This window comes from Girardinichthys multiradiatus, chromosome 1 (assembly GCF_021462225.1).
Source record: "Girardinichthys multiradiatus isolate DD_20200921_A chromosome 1, DD_fGirMul_XY1, whole genome shotgun sequence".
In the NCBI taxonomy this organism is placed as follows: domain Eukaryota; kingdom Metazoa; phylum Chordata; class Actinopteri; order Cyprinodontiformes; family Goodeidae; genus Girardinichthys; species Girardinichthys multiradiatus.
The window spans coordinates 27,213,040-27,229,659 of NC_061794.1; the positions used below are offsets into that span (position 1 = coordinate 27,213,040).

The 16,620-nt window shown below is 39.5% G+C and overlaps 1 protein-coding gene across 3 annotated transcripts; it reads right to left on the bottom strand.

The window, feature by feature from the left end:
- Positions 1–7,641: 7,641 nt before the first annotated feature.
- LOC124865560 (potassium voltage-gated channel subfamily A member 3) lies at positions 7,642–13,574 on the bottom strand. 3 transcript variants are annotated; one of them, XM_047360763.1, is made up of 3 exons: positions 10,463–13,574; positions 8,026–8,211; positions 7,642–7,758 (listed from the first exon to the last, which is right to left on the bottom strand). In XM_047360763.1, the coding sequence occupies exon 1, from the start codon at positions 13,248–13,250 to the stop codon at positions 11,649–11,651; it is 1,602 nt and encodes a 533-aa protein (XP_047216719.1). In that variant the 5' UTR covers positions 13,251–13,574; the 3' UTR covers positions 7,642–7,758; positions 8,026–8,211; positions 10,463–11,648. The 3 variants fall into 3 exon arrangements, with proteins under 3 accessions (XP_047216719.1, XP_047216713.1, XP_047216705.1); XM_047360757.1 differs by adding an exon at positions 8,932–9,000 and having other exon boundaries at positions 7,642–8,211; XM_047360749.1 differs by having other exon boundaries at positions 7,642–8,211.
- Between the last annotated feature and the right edge of the window lie 3,046 nt (positions 13,575–16,620).

The window sequence follows — 16,620 nt, forward strand, 5'->3', positions numbered from 1 at the left end:
ACTTAAGTAGCAGTTAAGATAGGTTCACTGAACAATTTTATTCAAATGTAATTAATTTTCAAACTTCATTCTGACAGCAATTATCAACAATCTCCTTGCTGTAGCATGAATGTGTGGTCTTTTGCTGCTGCACCTTCCAGAAACTAAAAGACAGCTTTTATCCCTTGGGAAGAATAAAACTGCCCCGAGAGGAATAGGAAGACTAGAGGGAGCATGAGTGGAAAAAAAGATATATAGTTGGAATATTGTCATGAAGCACAGATTTCTACAACAGAGTGATTATAGGAAGTGACAAGGACATTAGCATTGTCAGCAGGACAAGTGTGCAGAAAATCAAAAAGAAGAGGAGTGGATGAAAGAAAAATAGGTTCAGAAGGTTGAACGAATAAAGGTCATGGTGACAGTGAGATGAGTCATTCAGTGTGGAGCATAGCAGCATCTTTCCCAGTGTTTTACTATCACGCTCTCCACCATTTATTTGTTGTGACTGCAAAAACTGCCATGACTGGCAGCGGATTGCCTATTTTCCACCACAATTAAAAAAAGAAAAAGAAAATGTATGTATGCCACTGATGAGTACTATTGAAATTAGCTATATATACACATTTGAACTGATGTCAGTGTATCTCTGAGAGTGATGTTTGTGCAGTTTGTGGGTATATTATCTGTCTGGATTGCCTGGTGCTGGTCAACCAATCGGCTTCCAGAAGTAATTGGATTTTTGTGAAACCACTAGCAACAGCATCAACATCCGTGGCAACATATTCTGGTCTGCACTGCCAAAGGCTGCTGAAAAGGGAAACACCACACAGAAAGTCACAAATCATTCCATTGCCTTGTATAATATTTGGTAAAAATTGAATATTTATGTCCTTGAGATGAAATTATAAATAGGATTGTAATTTTACTATACAATTTAAGTTTTAGATGCTGTCAAATAGATTGCATTTTCAATAATCTCATAAGCTAAATTATCACTACATATATATAATATGGAGAACATTTCCAATTGGTAAAAACCCATTTTCATAATACTATGAACAGTTTAAACACAACAATCTATATTTATTTTTATTAGAAAAGTGTCACAATCTACAGGTGTGTTTGGGTTTTGGTTTGTGTTTTTATCACTTCTGAGTTCTTTTTTATTGTTTTTTAAGGTTTTGCTGTACTCAGCTAATTTCCCCTTGTTTATTATTGGCAGTGATAGTAAAGGCAATATTGTCATGCCATTGTGGAGAGGTTGAAGTTTATTTAAGTGTATGGACAGATGTCTTTTATACAGATAACGAGTTCAAACAGGTGCAGTTGATACAGGTAATGAGTGGAGAACAGGAGGGCTTCTTAAAGAAGAACTAACAGGCCTGAGAGAGCCGGGATTCTTCCTGGTTGTTAGGTGATCAAATACTTATGCAATAAAATGCAAATAAATTACTTAAAAATCACACAATGTTATTTTCTGGATTTTAATTTTAGATTCCATCACTCACAGTTGAAGAGTATCATTGATCATCATTGTCATCATCATCAACTTTAATTCTAAAGCTCTTTAACACCAGCCACAGCTGAAACAAAGCAATAAAATAACAAAAAGTGATAAAACAGGAAAATTAAGCACACAATAATAAATTAAGAAACTTTCTACAAAACACAATAAAACAATGCAAAAACAGATAAAAACAATACCAGTACAAAATTAAGTAAATTCAAATCTCAGTTGGGTTGGTCAGTGAGTAAAAGTAAACGAGTTTCAAACGAGTTTTAAAAATGGGCAGTGAAGGGGCCTGTTGAATGTGCAAGAGTAGAGTGTTCCATAACTTCAGGGCCCTAATAGAGAAGGCCCTGTCTCCCCTACGCTTCCGCTTTGAGCTGGGAACCACCAGTAGCAACTGATCAGCAGACCTAAGGGACCGATTGGGGGTGTGACAGTGGACAAACTCTACCAAGCAGGGCAGGGCCAAGTTATTTAAGACCTTAAAAATGAACAGAAGGATTTTAAAATGAACTCTAAAATACACTGGGAGTCAATGAAGAGAAGCTAGGATCATTGCAATTTGCTCCCTTTTACGTGTTCCTGTTAAGAGACGTGCTGCAGCATTTTGCAACAGCAGCAGACGAGCAAGTAGGGACTGGCTGACTCCAAGATAAAGGGAATTTCTTATCCTCATTAAAAAGAAATGTAGGGCCATCCAAGCTTTAATATCCTCAATACACAATAAAAGAGGTGTAATGGACCACGCATCGCCTCGCCTTAAAGGCACATTTGAAGGCATCTCTTCCATCTGCATAGCAATGGAAGGAGATCCCATGTCTTCTGAAAATAGACCCCAGAGGAAGGAGGTACAGAGAAAAAAGCAAAGGCCCTAAAATTGAGCCCTGGGAGATCCCACAAGAGAACGTAGCAGAAAAAAATTAACACCCTGCAATTTTTACAGAAAATCTTCTGTAAAAATTGCAGGGTGTTAATATATATATATATATATATATATATGTGTGTGTGTGTGTGTGTGTGTGTGTGTGTAATTCGCTCACTTAGCATTTTTGTAAATTGACAAAGATAAACAGTCATTTATATTTCTGAAGGCATTCTTTGTTTACAGCATTTTTTCACAGCTGCCTAAAACTTTTGCACAGTACCGTGTATTCATATATTTATCTCTCTCTCTATATGTATATACATATATACAGGGGTTGGACAATGAAACTGAAACACCTATCATTTTAGTGTGGGAGGTTTCATGGCTAAATTGGAGCAGCCTGGTAGCCAGTCTTGATTGATTGTACATTGCACCAGTGAGAGCAGAGTGTGAAGGTTCAATTAGCAGGGTAAGAGCGCAGTTTTGCTCAAAATATTGAAATGCACACAACATTATGGGTGACATACCAGAGTTCAAAAGAGGACAAATTGTTGGTGCACGTCTTGCTGGCGCATCTGTGACCAAGACAGAAAGTATTTGTGATGTATCAAGAGCCACGGTATCCAGGGTAATGTCAGCATACCACCAAGAAGGATGAACCACATCCAACAGGATTAACTGTGGACGCAAGAGGAAGCTGTCTGAAAGGGATGTTCGGGTGCTAACCCGGATTGTATCCAAAATACATAAAACCACGGCTGCCCAAATCACGGCAGAATTAAATGTGCACCTCAACTCTCCTGTTTCCACCAGAACTGTCCGTCGGAAGCTCCACAGGGTCAATATACACGGCCGGGCTGCTATAGCCAAACCTTTGGTCACTCATGCCAATGCCAAACGTCGGTTTCAATGGTGCAAGGAGCGCAAATCTTGGGCTGTGGACAATGTGAAACATGTATTGTTCTCTGATGAGTCCACCTTTATGGTTCAAACGTTGTATCCTGAAGGCGGTGCCGTGTATCAGGATGACAGTGCACCAATACACACAGCAAGACTGGTGAAAGATTGGTTTGATGAACATGAAAGTGAAGTTGAACATCTCCCATAGCGTGCACAGTCAACAGATCTAAATATTATTGAGCCACTTTGGGGTGTTTTGGAGGAGCGAGTCAGGAAACGTTTTCCTCCACCAGGATCACGTAGTGACCTGGCCACTATCCTGCAAGAAGAATGGCTTAAAATCCCTCTGACCACTGTGCAGGACTTGTATATGTCATTCCCAAGACGGATTGATGCTGTATTGGCCGCAAAAGGAGGCCCTACACCATACTAATAAATGATTGTGGTCTAAAACCAGGTGTTTCAGTTTCAATGTCCAACCCCTGTATATCTATGTATGTATATAGATAGATAGATAGATAGATAGATAGATAGATAGATAGATAGATAGATAGATAGATAGATAGATAGATAGATAGATAGATAGATAGATAGATAGATAGATAGATAGATAGATAGATAGATAGATAGATAGATAGATAGATAGATAGATAGATAGATAGATAGATAGATAGATAGATAGATAGATAGATAGATAGATAGATAGATAGATAGATAGATAGATAGATAGATAGATAGATAGATAGATAGATAGATAGATAGATAGATAGATAGATAGATAGATAGATAGATAGATAGATAGATAGATAGATAGATAGATAGATAGATAGATAGATAGATAGATAGATAGATAGATAGATAGACAGACAGATAGATACACATTGAATTATATAGTTAACAAAAAGTGTAAAATAACATTTTTATATTTTAGATTCTTCAAAATAGCCACCCTTTGCTTTGATTTTTGCTTTGCTCTCCTGACCACATTCAAAAGGACAGCAAAAGCTCTAAAAATATGCTCTTCGACTTTGGTGAAGGTTTTTTTTTATAACACACTACTTTCTAGATTAAGCAGAATACCTTTCGATGTGTAGAGTGGCATTTCTCCCTAATTTCCTAAATGCCTTCTTTAAAGTGTGCATTTCTGAATTAAACCTCCTGTAAGTAGTTGTCTTCTTTTTCAAGAGGGCCTCATTGTCTAATTACATGCACTGAAGTAGTAACACTACTGTACAACAAAATTAATTTGTAAGGGGATGGAAATCAGATTGCTGCTCTCTGCTGTGCTGTTTTGTAATGCCAAGGAAATCAACAATATGTAAGATTATTTAAAAGTTGCTACAGTATTGTCTGAAAAACATCTATTATAATGAAATTTTCTCTCAGGGGCAGTGTACAGTACAGAAGCTGCAAAGAGGTGTATTAAAGTACAACTTGGCTTCCTCGTCTTGACCCTGAGTTATCACTGTTTTGCTGAACAATAACTTTGTCCAAATTTCAACAAAGAATAGCTACTTCATCTAAACTGGAATGGATGTCGACTCTCTGGATCAGACCAGGCAGGTTTTCCCTAAATGCCAATTATCAATGTAGCGTGAACAGTCTCACTTTCACGTGCACATCCAGTTGATATTGGAATATCCCTTCATCAGTCCTCAGTACTGAAACAGGAGGTCCTGGATTTTACTGGCACATGTTCTCTGGTCTGACTTATGTTACTGCCATTGGTTTGACTGCTGTCCAAATAGTCTCTGCACGTGGGACGCCGATACTCTGCCAGAGACGGACAAATACTGTAACCAGCGATTGTAAATATTATAAAAAAAATAAAATATGACAGTTTTGTCAGCTTCTACTTTTCTCAGAAGCTGTGTACATATACAGTAAATCTGGCAGCTATTACAGAGGCAAACATTGGAAGTAGTGATCTCTTATGTCTACCTGCAGGGCTGAATCTGCCAGTCTCTTTATCTTACCAGCTGCCCTCCTTTGTTACTATGGAGATATTCTGCTGCAGTGCCATGGGTGGTTGTGAACTTCGGCGACATCAGAGGTATTATAGTAACATCGGGTGCAGCTGCATATATTTAATTAACATCTAATAGGTAAACTAACAAAAGCAGACAAACAAGATCAGGGAAACCATCAAAGATACATGTGAGGTAACATTTTTTACAATATACCTTATAAAAAACCATATTGAAAAAGACTCATCAGTAAAGTGTTAGGTTGTTCACTGAAGCACTAAATCATACATGCTGTTATACAGCATGACAGTGCAACTGCTGTAAACCTTTGTAAGAATGTTAATATTTACCTCTTTGGCACAGACATGATTGGAAGTTTTCCACTGTGCTCCGGCTCACTTCTGTTCTCTTTACGCTTCAAACATGCTGCCAACACAACAGGGAATCACCGCGTATTTCCAAATCAAACATAAATCCGCACAGCTTGTACTGCTTTAGCTCTCACATCTGCAACATTGCTCTGCGTCTTTTAATTTCTTTGTCTGCCTTTCACTTTATTGATGTCTACTGACTCTGTGTTCTCTAATAACATTTTATGTGAGATTTTCTGTGTGTCAAAGCTACTATCCAGGGGTGTATTTTCGACTGACGAGGAAATAAAAAGATGATTATGCTTTGCATGTATTTGGGCTGATGACACCATAACGATCAACAAAATCCAGCTTATCAGCTGAATTTATAGGTTTTGGAGTTACATTCAAGTCTACCCTGGACCTCTTCAAAAACTGCTCTCATGTGTTTTATTTGTGCCAAATATTTCTGAAATCCATGCAGTGTTTTCAAATAGGGCCCAGATTTGTTGCTGTGACCATACACATTACAAGTGAAGACCTTTGAAAAAGTTACTTAGTAAAAAATTGACAAAAAATAACTAAAGATACCACCCCCCAAAAAAATAAAAAACACCTGATCAAACATAGGCAAGTGCAATTGGAAGATTGTTTCAGGGAGGATAGATTTTATGCAGATTAAATAATGATTTACATTGAAAATTCCAAAAGAAAAAGAAAATCTGTCCATTGCATGTTGTTTTATATTTGATCAACTATATTAAAAGTGAGTTTGACTCTTACTGAAATGTCTAGGGAGTAGCTTTAACTACAAGCTGCTTTTTACACAAATTATCTAATCAATTTAATAAATTAACCAGAAAATACCTAAATCAATTCAATAAATCACTCGACCCTGAAATATATAATCAAGCTTGTTTACTTGGCTGAAAGAGACACTTTAGTGTTTTCAGCAGGATTAAATGAGAAAAGCCTAATTGTACTAGAGAGTAAATTGTGGATGCATGCCCCATGTATATTCACAAAGCAAACAGAATGTTGCAGTGTGTTTTTTGGTTCTGTATTTGTTTACGCTTAATCAGATGTTTTGATGTATGATTAGTCTTTGAGTCCCCGTTTTTGGTGTTTTATTTCCTAGGTTCTGTTCTGTTGACTGTATTTTATTGTATTTTTAGACCTGTTGTTCTCCCCGTGTTCTGGTTCCCTGGTTGTGTTTTACAGTTTGTTTCTTTATCTAGCTCCTCCATGTCCTCATTTGTCTCTGTCTGCTTCACCTGCTCCCTCTGCCTCCATGTCTCCACGTCTCACCTGTTCCCTGTTTTCCTGATCACCTGCCCTATTGTTTCATGTTCACCTTTGTCCCTATTTAGGTCTGTCTTGTCCTTTGTTCCACACGGTGTCCTCATGTCTTTTGTCATGTCCTTTGGATACTCGCCCTGCTCCAGATCTTGTTTGGTTCTGATTTGGAGGATATCTGTACCCCTGCTCCTCGCCTGTAAGTGAGCGAACTCTATGAATAAAGACGAGTTTTTTTGATCCCACTCTTCTTCCTCCGAGCTTGTCTGCTTTTGGTCCAGCAACAAAATAGCCCACTATGACACAGAAATCCTAAAACATTTTCACAAATATAAGTCGGTACTCTTATCTGTAAACAAGTGGATTCAGGTTGCAGCTCCTGTCAAAGAAAGACCGCACACCTCATAATCTCTCTATATGGGTCATGTTGAAGACAGTGCACAACAACGCAGAATAAATCTGGGTACACACAGCCTTCACCTGTCAAAATTCTGCTCTATCCCTAATGGAAAAAACAAAACAAAAAACAAAGTGCACTTTGGGATAGAGGCGAGACATGTAAACAACTGTGTGTGTGTGTGTGTGTGTGTGTGTGTGTGTGTGTGTGTGTGTGTTTGTGTGCATGTTGAAACTGTGTGTGTTGACGTGTCTAAATGCATTTCTGTTGCTCCTTATGAATACATCAAAGGAATAGCAGCAACCAGCACACTTATAACAATGTGTCTGTTTCACATATTTAGCAACACAGAGCACACACAAATAACAAAGGCATATGACTAACAGTCTTTAATTGGTATCACAGTTTCATATCAGTCAAATCACAGATGGACTCAGTTTTTTGCCAATTTCTCACTTGCTGTCAGATTCTTGTTTGTAAGTGTCCATGACCTTTTAGAAAGAAAATCACAAATAAAGTAAAAACAAAAAACCCAAAAACAAATCAAATTCCCATTAACCTGAAAGGTGCTTTGCAAAAATGCTGGCAGATTTATATGTGTGCTTTTAAGTGTCATTTAGACAGCAGTGTTTTCTGAAAATCATCCAGTTGAATGTTTTTGGATATCTGAATTACTTTTGATCCGATGAAGGTTCCATTCATTCAATATCAAGTCCAAACAGTATGCTACAAAACTTTGTGAGAACAGTGTTATGTACCTGTGGATTATGCATTTTGGATTGAGCAGTGGGAGAATTGGCAGTCACAGCCTGTTAGTCCGGTTTGAGGGTACCAGTTAAAATTAAGGCGGCAGGGGAAGTAGATCTGATCTGCAGGGATTGTTGTCTCAATTCCAGAATGTGGTCCATCCAGTCCAACAGACCAGGAATGGAGTCTCTGCAGCCCTAAGGAGAAAAATAGATTCACTCCATGTTAGTGGATGACCTAAACCCTTTCAGTTTCAGATTACTCTCTGCTTCAGCACACCTGATCCAAATGTTTGCATTACCCACTCAGCATGCCATCAAGTGATGTAGACGACTGGTAATGAACCATTTATTTAAGCCATGTAAGTGGCAGAAGGGAAACACCTAAAACATCTCGAGGACCAATATAGAGAACCCCTGACCTAAACTAAACTGCTTAAAATTTTACTTTAATGCCAAATGTATAAGTTTTGATATGTACATGTCTGGAATCTTTGGCCCTTTCTTCAAAAACCTGGTGTTTCAAATCCTGCATTTCTCTTATTCCGTCTGGTGGATGGTCTGAGTACTACAGGTAGAAAGTAACAAGAAATAAAATGTAAAATGAAAAAGAAAAACGTAATGAAACCTATGTATCAATTAGAATAATTTAGGTTTACATATATTTTTTGAGTAACTCAAAACAAAACCAATATAAACCAAAAAAGTACAAAATACTTTCATATTTTTATTTAGATTTTAGACTAAATATATTTTGACTTTTATGCCTTCTGTAATATAAAAATGCAATAATTTCGATAATTTAGATGTATAATTTGACAAGTTTTTTTTTTTTTTTCTTTTCTGACTTTAATGGGTTAACATCATTCTCAACATCTAATTAATTATAATGTTTTTTTTTTTTGGGGGGGGGGTTACCTTAAAGGGAAGCAACTGATGAGCTCATCAGGGGATACAGGAAGTCTGAGCAGAAATAAATTCTTTCACCTGAGAGTTTGAGAAGATAAAGGAAAGAAAAGGTGTCAAAACCACAATGTAGATGTCACTCTGATGTTCTTATTAACAAAGCAATCATCCTACTTCTTTTCTTTTGGTCTCGTCATGCCAAAATCCATAGTGCAAATGCTGTAATTTCAGATTGAGGCATCCAATAGGGATCAGGTAAGTTAATCTGAATTCCCTTTAGTCTGATTCCATTAGTATATGCATTTTTATTGATGGATCTTCAGCTGAGGCAATATTTTTTCAAGAAAACATTTAAAGTATTAAATATTATCAAAATAAATAGTTTAAACTGCAGCAAAGAAGAGAGGTAAGTGAAGTACAGAAAACACTGGCAGACTCAGGTGACCTGTTGGGATTCATACAGATTAACTCGACATGAACTAAAAGAATATGTAGAAGTGTGGGTTTAAAAATATATTGGAACCCTACAGCAAATCAGAAAGTCCTTAATACTCACCTAATTTAATCTTCAAAGTAAGATATGAACAACCACATTATATTTAACCTGCAGATTACTCTGTTTTTATATGCTTCTCTATCAGCTTCTAGGGTTTTGATGAGATATGCCCCTGTTAGGGAGCATGCTTAACATATATCTACATACAATATGTTATGTGAAGCATACATTTACACATTTATGTGCCGATAGTTGTTACACATGATTCATCCCTAACTTTTATCTGAACACAAATGTGTAGGTGATTAAAATAGCTAAAATACACAAAATAAATACGTTTTATTTCAAAACGTAATTTAGCCAAATCCATACACATTTGTGCACCAAAGCATGCATATTCAGAGTACAGAGGATAAAACATCCACAAATAAGCTAGCCTATCAGGCAGACGAAGAATTAACTCTTTTTTTCACACTTTCTGTGCCGATATCAAGGTTAGTGAACCTCTGAGGAAGACAGAGGTCATAAAAGCAGGTGTGAGCCACCTGTCCTGTTAGAAGCATAAAGTGGCCACCAGGGGGCACAGCTTAGACATGCTGATTTTGTATGTGCTGGTCCCACTGATTTTATGTACAAAGTCAAATCAAGGTGAAAGGCAACCTGGACACACAGAAAGAACATGTTGCCCTTTACACAATGTACACACAGAAGCACACTCAGACTGCCGACGGTCTGAACGTGTAAAGTATGTGCACTTATAACTGATCAGTTGCCTGTAAACGAAAAGTAAAAAACTATTTTCTAATAGAACATATATTGATAAAGGCTATGAAACAAATCTAAGAGGTACAATGAGCTGTTTTGTGCGCATGGAGGGGCCTTGTACAACACCATTTATGGCATCTTTGCTTATTTGATATTTTTATTCCAAACCTCTTTCTAAAAAAACACATCTACACAGGCTTTTTTTTTTTTTTTTTTAAATTTAGAAACACAAGTTGTTTTTTATTTTTTTATAAAAACAAAGGGATTACAACCAAAGCTTACCATTTTTGTCAGTGAGAGAACATCATCCTCTGCTGGTCGCCCGCAGTATTGCACTCAGGACATTCGTGGAACGTATTCTCAGTCCATTCATAATTCTTCACACGCTGCCTCTTCTTTCCACTCTCCCACCACAACACCGTTTTGAGTTGTGGCTCACGATAGTTGACCAGTTCAGTGTGGCTGAAGTCTTTACTGAATATTTATGTACCAACAGCCTTTAACTGATTTTGGAGATGTTTTGATCTGATTGATTAAGATACTGAAAAGACAAGCTCCCTCCCACTAGAATCTCCGATATAACTTCGAAATCATCTAGGAGGTTACTGTGGAAACAGTGATGTTATAGCAACGGTGCTGTGAGCGGAGGGGCGGAGGGGTGGGGGGTTACCGAGGAAACGCGTGTCGCCATGGAGACTGTATCACAGCGGACTCTATTTGAGGCTTCCATAAGAGAAACGCGCTCCATCTTTGATCAGAGGACTCTCCCTGTTTTGTTTCTCTTCTCGCGTGTGTCTTTCACCCATAATGAGACCTTGAAAGCCACCTTGATCTGCGGGTTTACGTGACGCCATTTACGCATAAAATAGCCTATCGGGACAGTTTATATCTAGAGATCTTTTACTAGACTTTAACGCACTATAAAGACAAACCACAAAACGGCTTATATGACATATATATGTTAGAATATGTTTATCTGACATTACATGTGTTTGACCACACACAGAGGCTACACATATATTTAAATTACTCCGAATATTATACCTATAGGCTGTTAATGGCGGATCACGACTCTTAACGCATGATAATACCGTATATAGGAGCGTCCATTGTCAGGAGCTTTTACTTGCACTCATCTTTCACAGTCATCAAGCGTTTATCTCTACCTGTTGTAATGCTTTTAACAAACTGGCTATTGCACGGCAAACGACATGTTTATTACCTCTCATTCAGAGAGCAACAGCAGATTTAAAAGAGGAGCGCTTTCTTGTTTTTCAAGCAAGAATTACTTAAACGTATATAGATATAAAATATCCAAATTATTTGAATGGAGCACAAATCATCTCCTTATACAAACGGAATGTGCCCATTTATTCTTGCGCTCATTTTATCTACCGTTCCAAACGCTGCTGCAGCTGTTGACACATCAGGTCTTCCTGTGCCCAGGGGTCATTTGCTCTAAAAGTGGCTACACGTCGGTGAATATCTTTTTGTTTATGTTCACACAGTTCTGAGAGTTCTTCTGAGCAGTGGTTGTGGTGGGGAAGTTTGGCTGTGGCTTGAACGCGCTGTTGATACCATGCTCCTCTATCACCATGTACTCGCTTTTACTGAGTGAGGAGGAAGATCGAGTCTTCCTCAGCTCCTCGGAGTCCGCCAGAGGTTGACAGCTTCCCACGTGTAGGTACTGCGCCTGCTCCTCGCCGTCGGTCTCTCTGTGGTAGAAGTAGTTAAAGTTGGAGACGATGACGGGGACGGGTAGCGCTATGGTCAGCACACCGGCGATCGCGCATAGGGATCCCACAATCTTGCCCCCGATAGTGACGGGGTGCATGTCCCCGTAGCCCACGGTGGTCATGGTGACGACCGCCCACCAGAACGCGTCCGGGATGCTGCTGAACCCAGATTCCGGGTCGTCCGCCTCTGCGAAGTAGACGGCACTGGAGAAGAGGATGACCCCAATGAACAAGAAGAAGATGAGCAGCCCCAGTTCGCGCATGCTGGCCTTAAGGGTCTGTCCTAAAATCTGGAGCCCCTTGGAGTGACGTGAGAGCTTGAAGATGCGAAACACCCGAACGAGCCTGATTACACGCAGGATGGCCAGAGACATGGCCTGCTGTCCGTTCCCCTGCCTCTCTGCCAGCTCTGTGCCCAGGGTGATGAAGTAAGGGATGATGGCAACGATGTCAATGATGTTCATAATATTTTTGGAGAACGTGGCTTTACTCGGGCATGCAAAAAAGCGCACCAGCAGCTCGAATGAAAACCAGATGATGCATAGCGTCTCCACCACGAAGAAGGGGTCTGAGAAGGGGCTGATGAAATAGGGCAGCGTGCCATTTATCAGAGGCGCAATGGTGATCGGTTCCCTGTTCTCGTCCCTGAACTCTGGTAGTGTCTCTAAGCAGAAAATGACAATGGAGATGAGAATGACCAGGACAGACACGATCGCTATTCCTCGGGCGGGACCCGAACTCTCTGGGTATTCAAAGAGCAGCCACACCTGCCTTTGAAACTCATTATCTGGCAGCGGCCGCTCCTCCTCCTTAATAAAGCCCTCATCCTCTCTGAACTTCTCCATAGCCTCCTCGCCCAGCTCGTAGAAGCGTATCTCCTCAGAAAAAATATCAATGGGCACATTAACGGGTCTCCTGATGCGCCCCCCAGACTGATAGTAGTACAGAATGGCATCAAAGCTGGGTCGGTTCCGATCGAAAAAGTATTCGTTCCTGAGGGGATCAAAGTACCTCATCCTCTTCTTGGGGTCCCCTAACAGCGTCTCTGGAAACTGTGACAGAGTCTTAAGCTGCGTCTCGAAGCGCAACCCTGAGATATTGATGACCACCCGCTCGCAGCACTCGTGATCCGGCTCGTATCGGTCCAGAGAGTGGTGGCCCGGCAGAGCCGCTGACTCCTCCAGCATGTTGTCACACGCCACGACCGTCATAACGTCGGCCTCTGTCTCTGTGTAGCCGTGGTTTACCAGGTTATCGCCTCGGGCTTTGGTCGCGCTCGGCGGGGGTGATTGCAGGAGGCTGAGGTGGTCGTCCATGCGCGGCTGAAGTCGCATGCAGGGGCGAGCGCCTCGCCCCCTCCGCGGACCCCGGTCAACCACAGCCGCCGCCACAGCCTCAACTCTTCCACGTCTCTTTCTCTCTCACTCGTCATGCGCCTCACTTTCGTTCTTCTACTGTTGCTGTTTCTGCCCACGGGAGAGAGTTCAGGATTTGTAAACAGGCGATCTACCCACCCACGGTGCGTCGCTGATTGCTTTCTTTCTTTTGCTGGGGTCTGCCGAAAGCAGGACGCACCGACACAGAAGAAAGAACAGACGGGCGTCATTCAGTCCTTTAGCTTGGGCGTGCCAGCCTTCCTCTGCCCCTCTTCCCGTATTGTACTCTCTCTCTCACACACACACACACATACACACACACACACACACACACACACACACACACACACACACACACACACACACACACACACACACACACACACACACACACACACACACACATACACACACACACACACACACACACACACACACACACACACACACACACATACACACACACACACACACACACACACATACACACACAAAAGCTACTCTCATTTTAAACAAGGTCATTCCTCACAGACAGGACAGTTTCAATTAGGCTACTTATATATAATATATCAGAGCCCATTTACTCAGGGAGTAAAAAATATTCTCAATGTCCATCACCTTAGGTTGCTTCTTACATTCAATCGTGTACCAAAATTGCACAAAACACATTTCCAAAGTGATAGAAGTGTCCAACTGTATTTGCAAATCACTTAAAAAAGTGATGTTTAACTTTGGCAACTAACTTAAAAATTGCAAATTGCCCCATCTTGGTCAGTGTTATATGCAGAATTGTTTACAAATATGAATTTAGGAGAAAATAAAGCAAGCTTTATTGAGATGTGTTTGTTTTTCTTGCTAATAAATCCAAAAGTGGACACTTACATGTTGGAGCACCAGAAAAAAGCATGTGGCAGAGCATAGCATCTTTGTTTCAGTAGAGCAAACAAACAGAAAACAAATTATTGCAATATCATCAGAGTACATATCCAGCCTTCCAGCTGCTGTTTTTGAAAGATATAGGTGGAATATCTCACTTTGTGGCCTTAAAGATGACAAATACAAATGACATGCATACTTACCTTTAATAGACCATGAGTGAAACAGCTATTTTAAACTTTGTTACAGTGTAAGATAAGGAATGATCCACCACACAGAATATTTGCAGTTAAGCTCAAACTAATTTTTACACCTGGCAGATTTACATAGATAGATAGATAGATAGATAGATAGATAGATCCTATCCATTCATAAGAAACATGTTGGTAAAATTAAAAGATTTTTTAAACTTTGCAAACTGTTTGACCAGTTCAGTCATTAGAGACTTCACCTGAGACTTGGCTTGGAAGTGAAAAAAAATACTTCTGAACATCTGTTAATCATATGTCAGTATGACATAGGCACACATTGAACTGCAAGTCATTATAGTTTGGTTTTAATTTGCAAATTTAGCCTGTTAGCTTTTAACCTGCCTTATGTAATTTATTTGTTTTAATTCACCTACTGTGTTGAATATTAAAATAATAATAACAATAATACCTTCCATTTGTATAGCACTTTTCTAGGAACTCAAATAAGCTTTACAGAGGTGCAACAATAAAAATCAAACAGTATAAAATATCACACAAAAAGGCAGATCTAGACATTAAAAGCAATTTGTTGGGTGAGAAAATGTGTCCAACCAAAAGGACCATCTCACTGCAAATGTTTAGTCTTTAATTTATGTTGGAGGATGAAGCTATGTGCAGTCTGCTAGTTTGTGGTGATAGATATCAGCTTTACTATCTGCATGATGCAGGAAAATGTCAGGAAATGGCACAGACGTCTTCATTTCCCCATGAGAATTAAACACCCACAAAAGAGTTGATTCCCACTCATGCATATGACTTCCAGTGCCAAACATGTATGCATCTGTGTGTATTCATGTGCACCGAGATGAAACTGAATAAAAGCACGACAACTGACAGCCAACTGAGCTGAATCCAGTCAGCAAGGACATCTCCAAATACAAGTCATCATTAAGTACTTTGCCAGTTGTTATGTTGGCTCTTCTAATGTCTTTAACAGATAGAGCTGACCTTGCAGATGTTTATAGTGTGTTTTCTTTTTTTTTTTTACCTTCAGTGTCTTTTGTCCATTACAGGCAAGCACACAGGCACACACTTCATCAAGAAATGGAAGGAACAAAGCACAAAAGGGAGGAAAGAAAAAAAGATAACTAATTGTGAGAAATGACTGTGTTTGTGACCTAACAACATCTGCTTCCTCTAGATTAAATTAAAGTGAGCACTAAATGACTGAATCTATACAGTTTCTCTTGAACATATGCAATCTATGGCAACAGCCAATCTCACATATTCAGCCAATTAACTTAAAGAATAAATGTTCAAACTGTTGTTCACCCATAGACATATATATAGTAAAAAAGACGTAATACTATCAAAAAAACAAATATTTAAAATGCGATGTAGGCGATATACAATTTACTTTTAATTTTCAAGACAGTTCAGGTCAGGAATAAATATTGATCTTGGGCAGGGATGTCATTGATTTTGGGGTTTTGTTGATGAATTCGTTTTTCAGGGTTTGATAATCATACAAGGGGGAAAAAACTGCAGCGATATTTAAAAACAAGGATTATGTGCACAAGTTTGATTTTAAAGTGAATTTTCTCTGAGTTTGTCATCATTTTCCTGTTGGAACACCTCATAATGTCCAGCTGTCCACCATCACACTTAAGCTTCAGCTTCAGCTCTGAGAAGAAAGGAAATTGGTAAGGATCTTCAGAAAACTTAAGTGTCTCATTAGATGGAAGATGCTGGAACACCAGTACCACTGCCCCCAGGGAAACATGTTTTACTTAGCAGTTGACTGAGATGCAGTAAACAAAGAGAGAGGCACCTGCTGCAATTTTAACACTTTTAACTGCAGGTAAAATTGGCAGCTCACCACTTGGGCAAGGTAAATGTCTTCAGTGGAAAAGATTTATGATCAGACGGGGCAGATGTTTGGTATTAAATCTGTTTGAAGGAGTCGGTAAGAACCTTTTTGACCTAAGAACAATGTATCAGTTGTCAAGCATATTGGTATGATCATGCTTAGGGGCTGCCAGTGGCACTGATGCATTACACATAGATAAAATAATATAAATGTGGAGATACCTCCAAATTCTTCAACTTTACCTGAAATAAACAGCTAGATGGTTGTAACTCTGACACAGTTGGCTGTTCCAGCAAGACCATGACCCCAAACACACATCAAAGCTGGTTTTGCAAAGAAACCAGCAGACTAACATAACGCTCATGTGCTTATTCTTCTTCTTGGCCTTCCC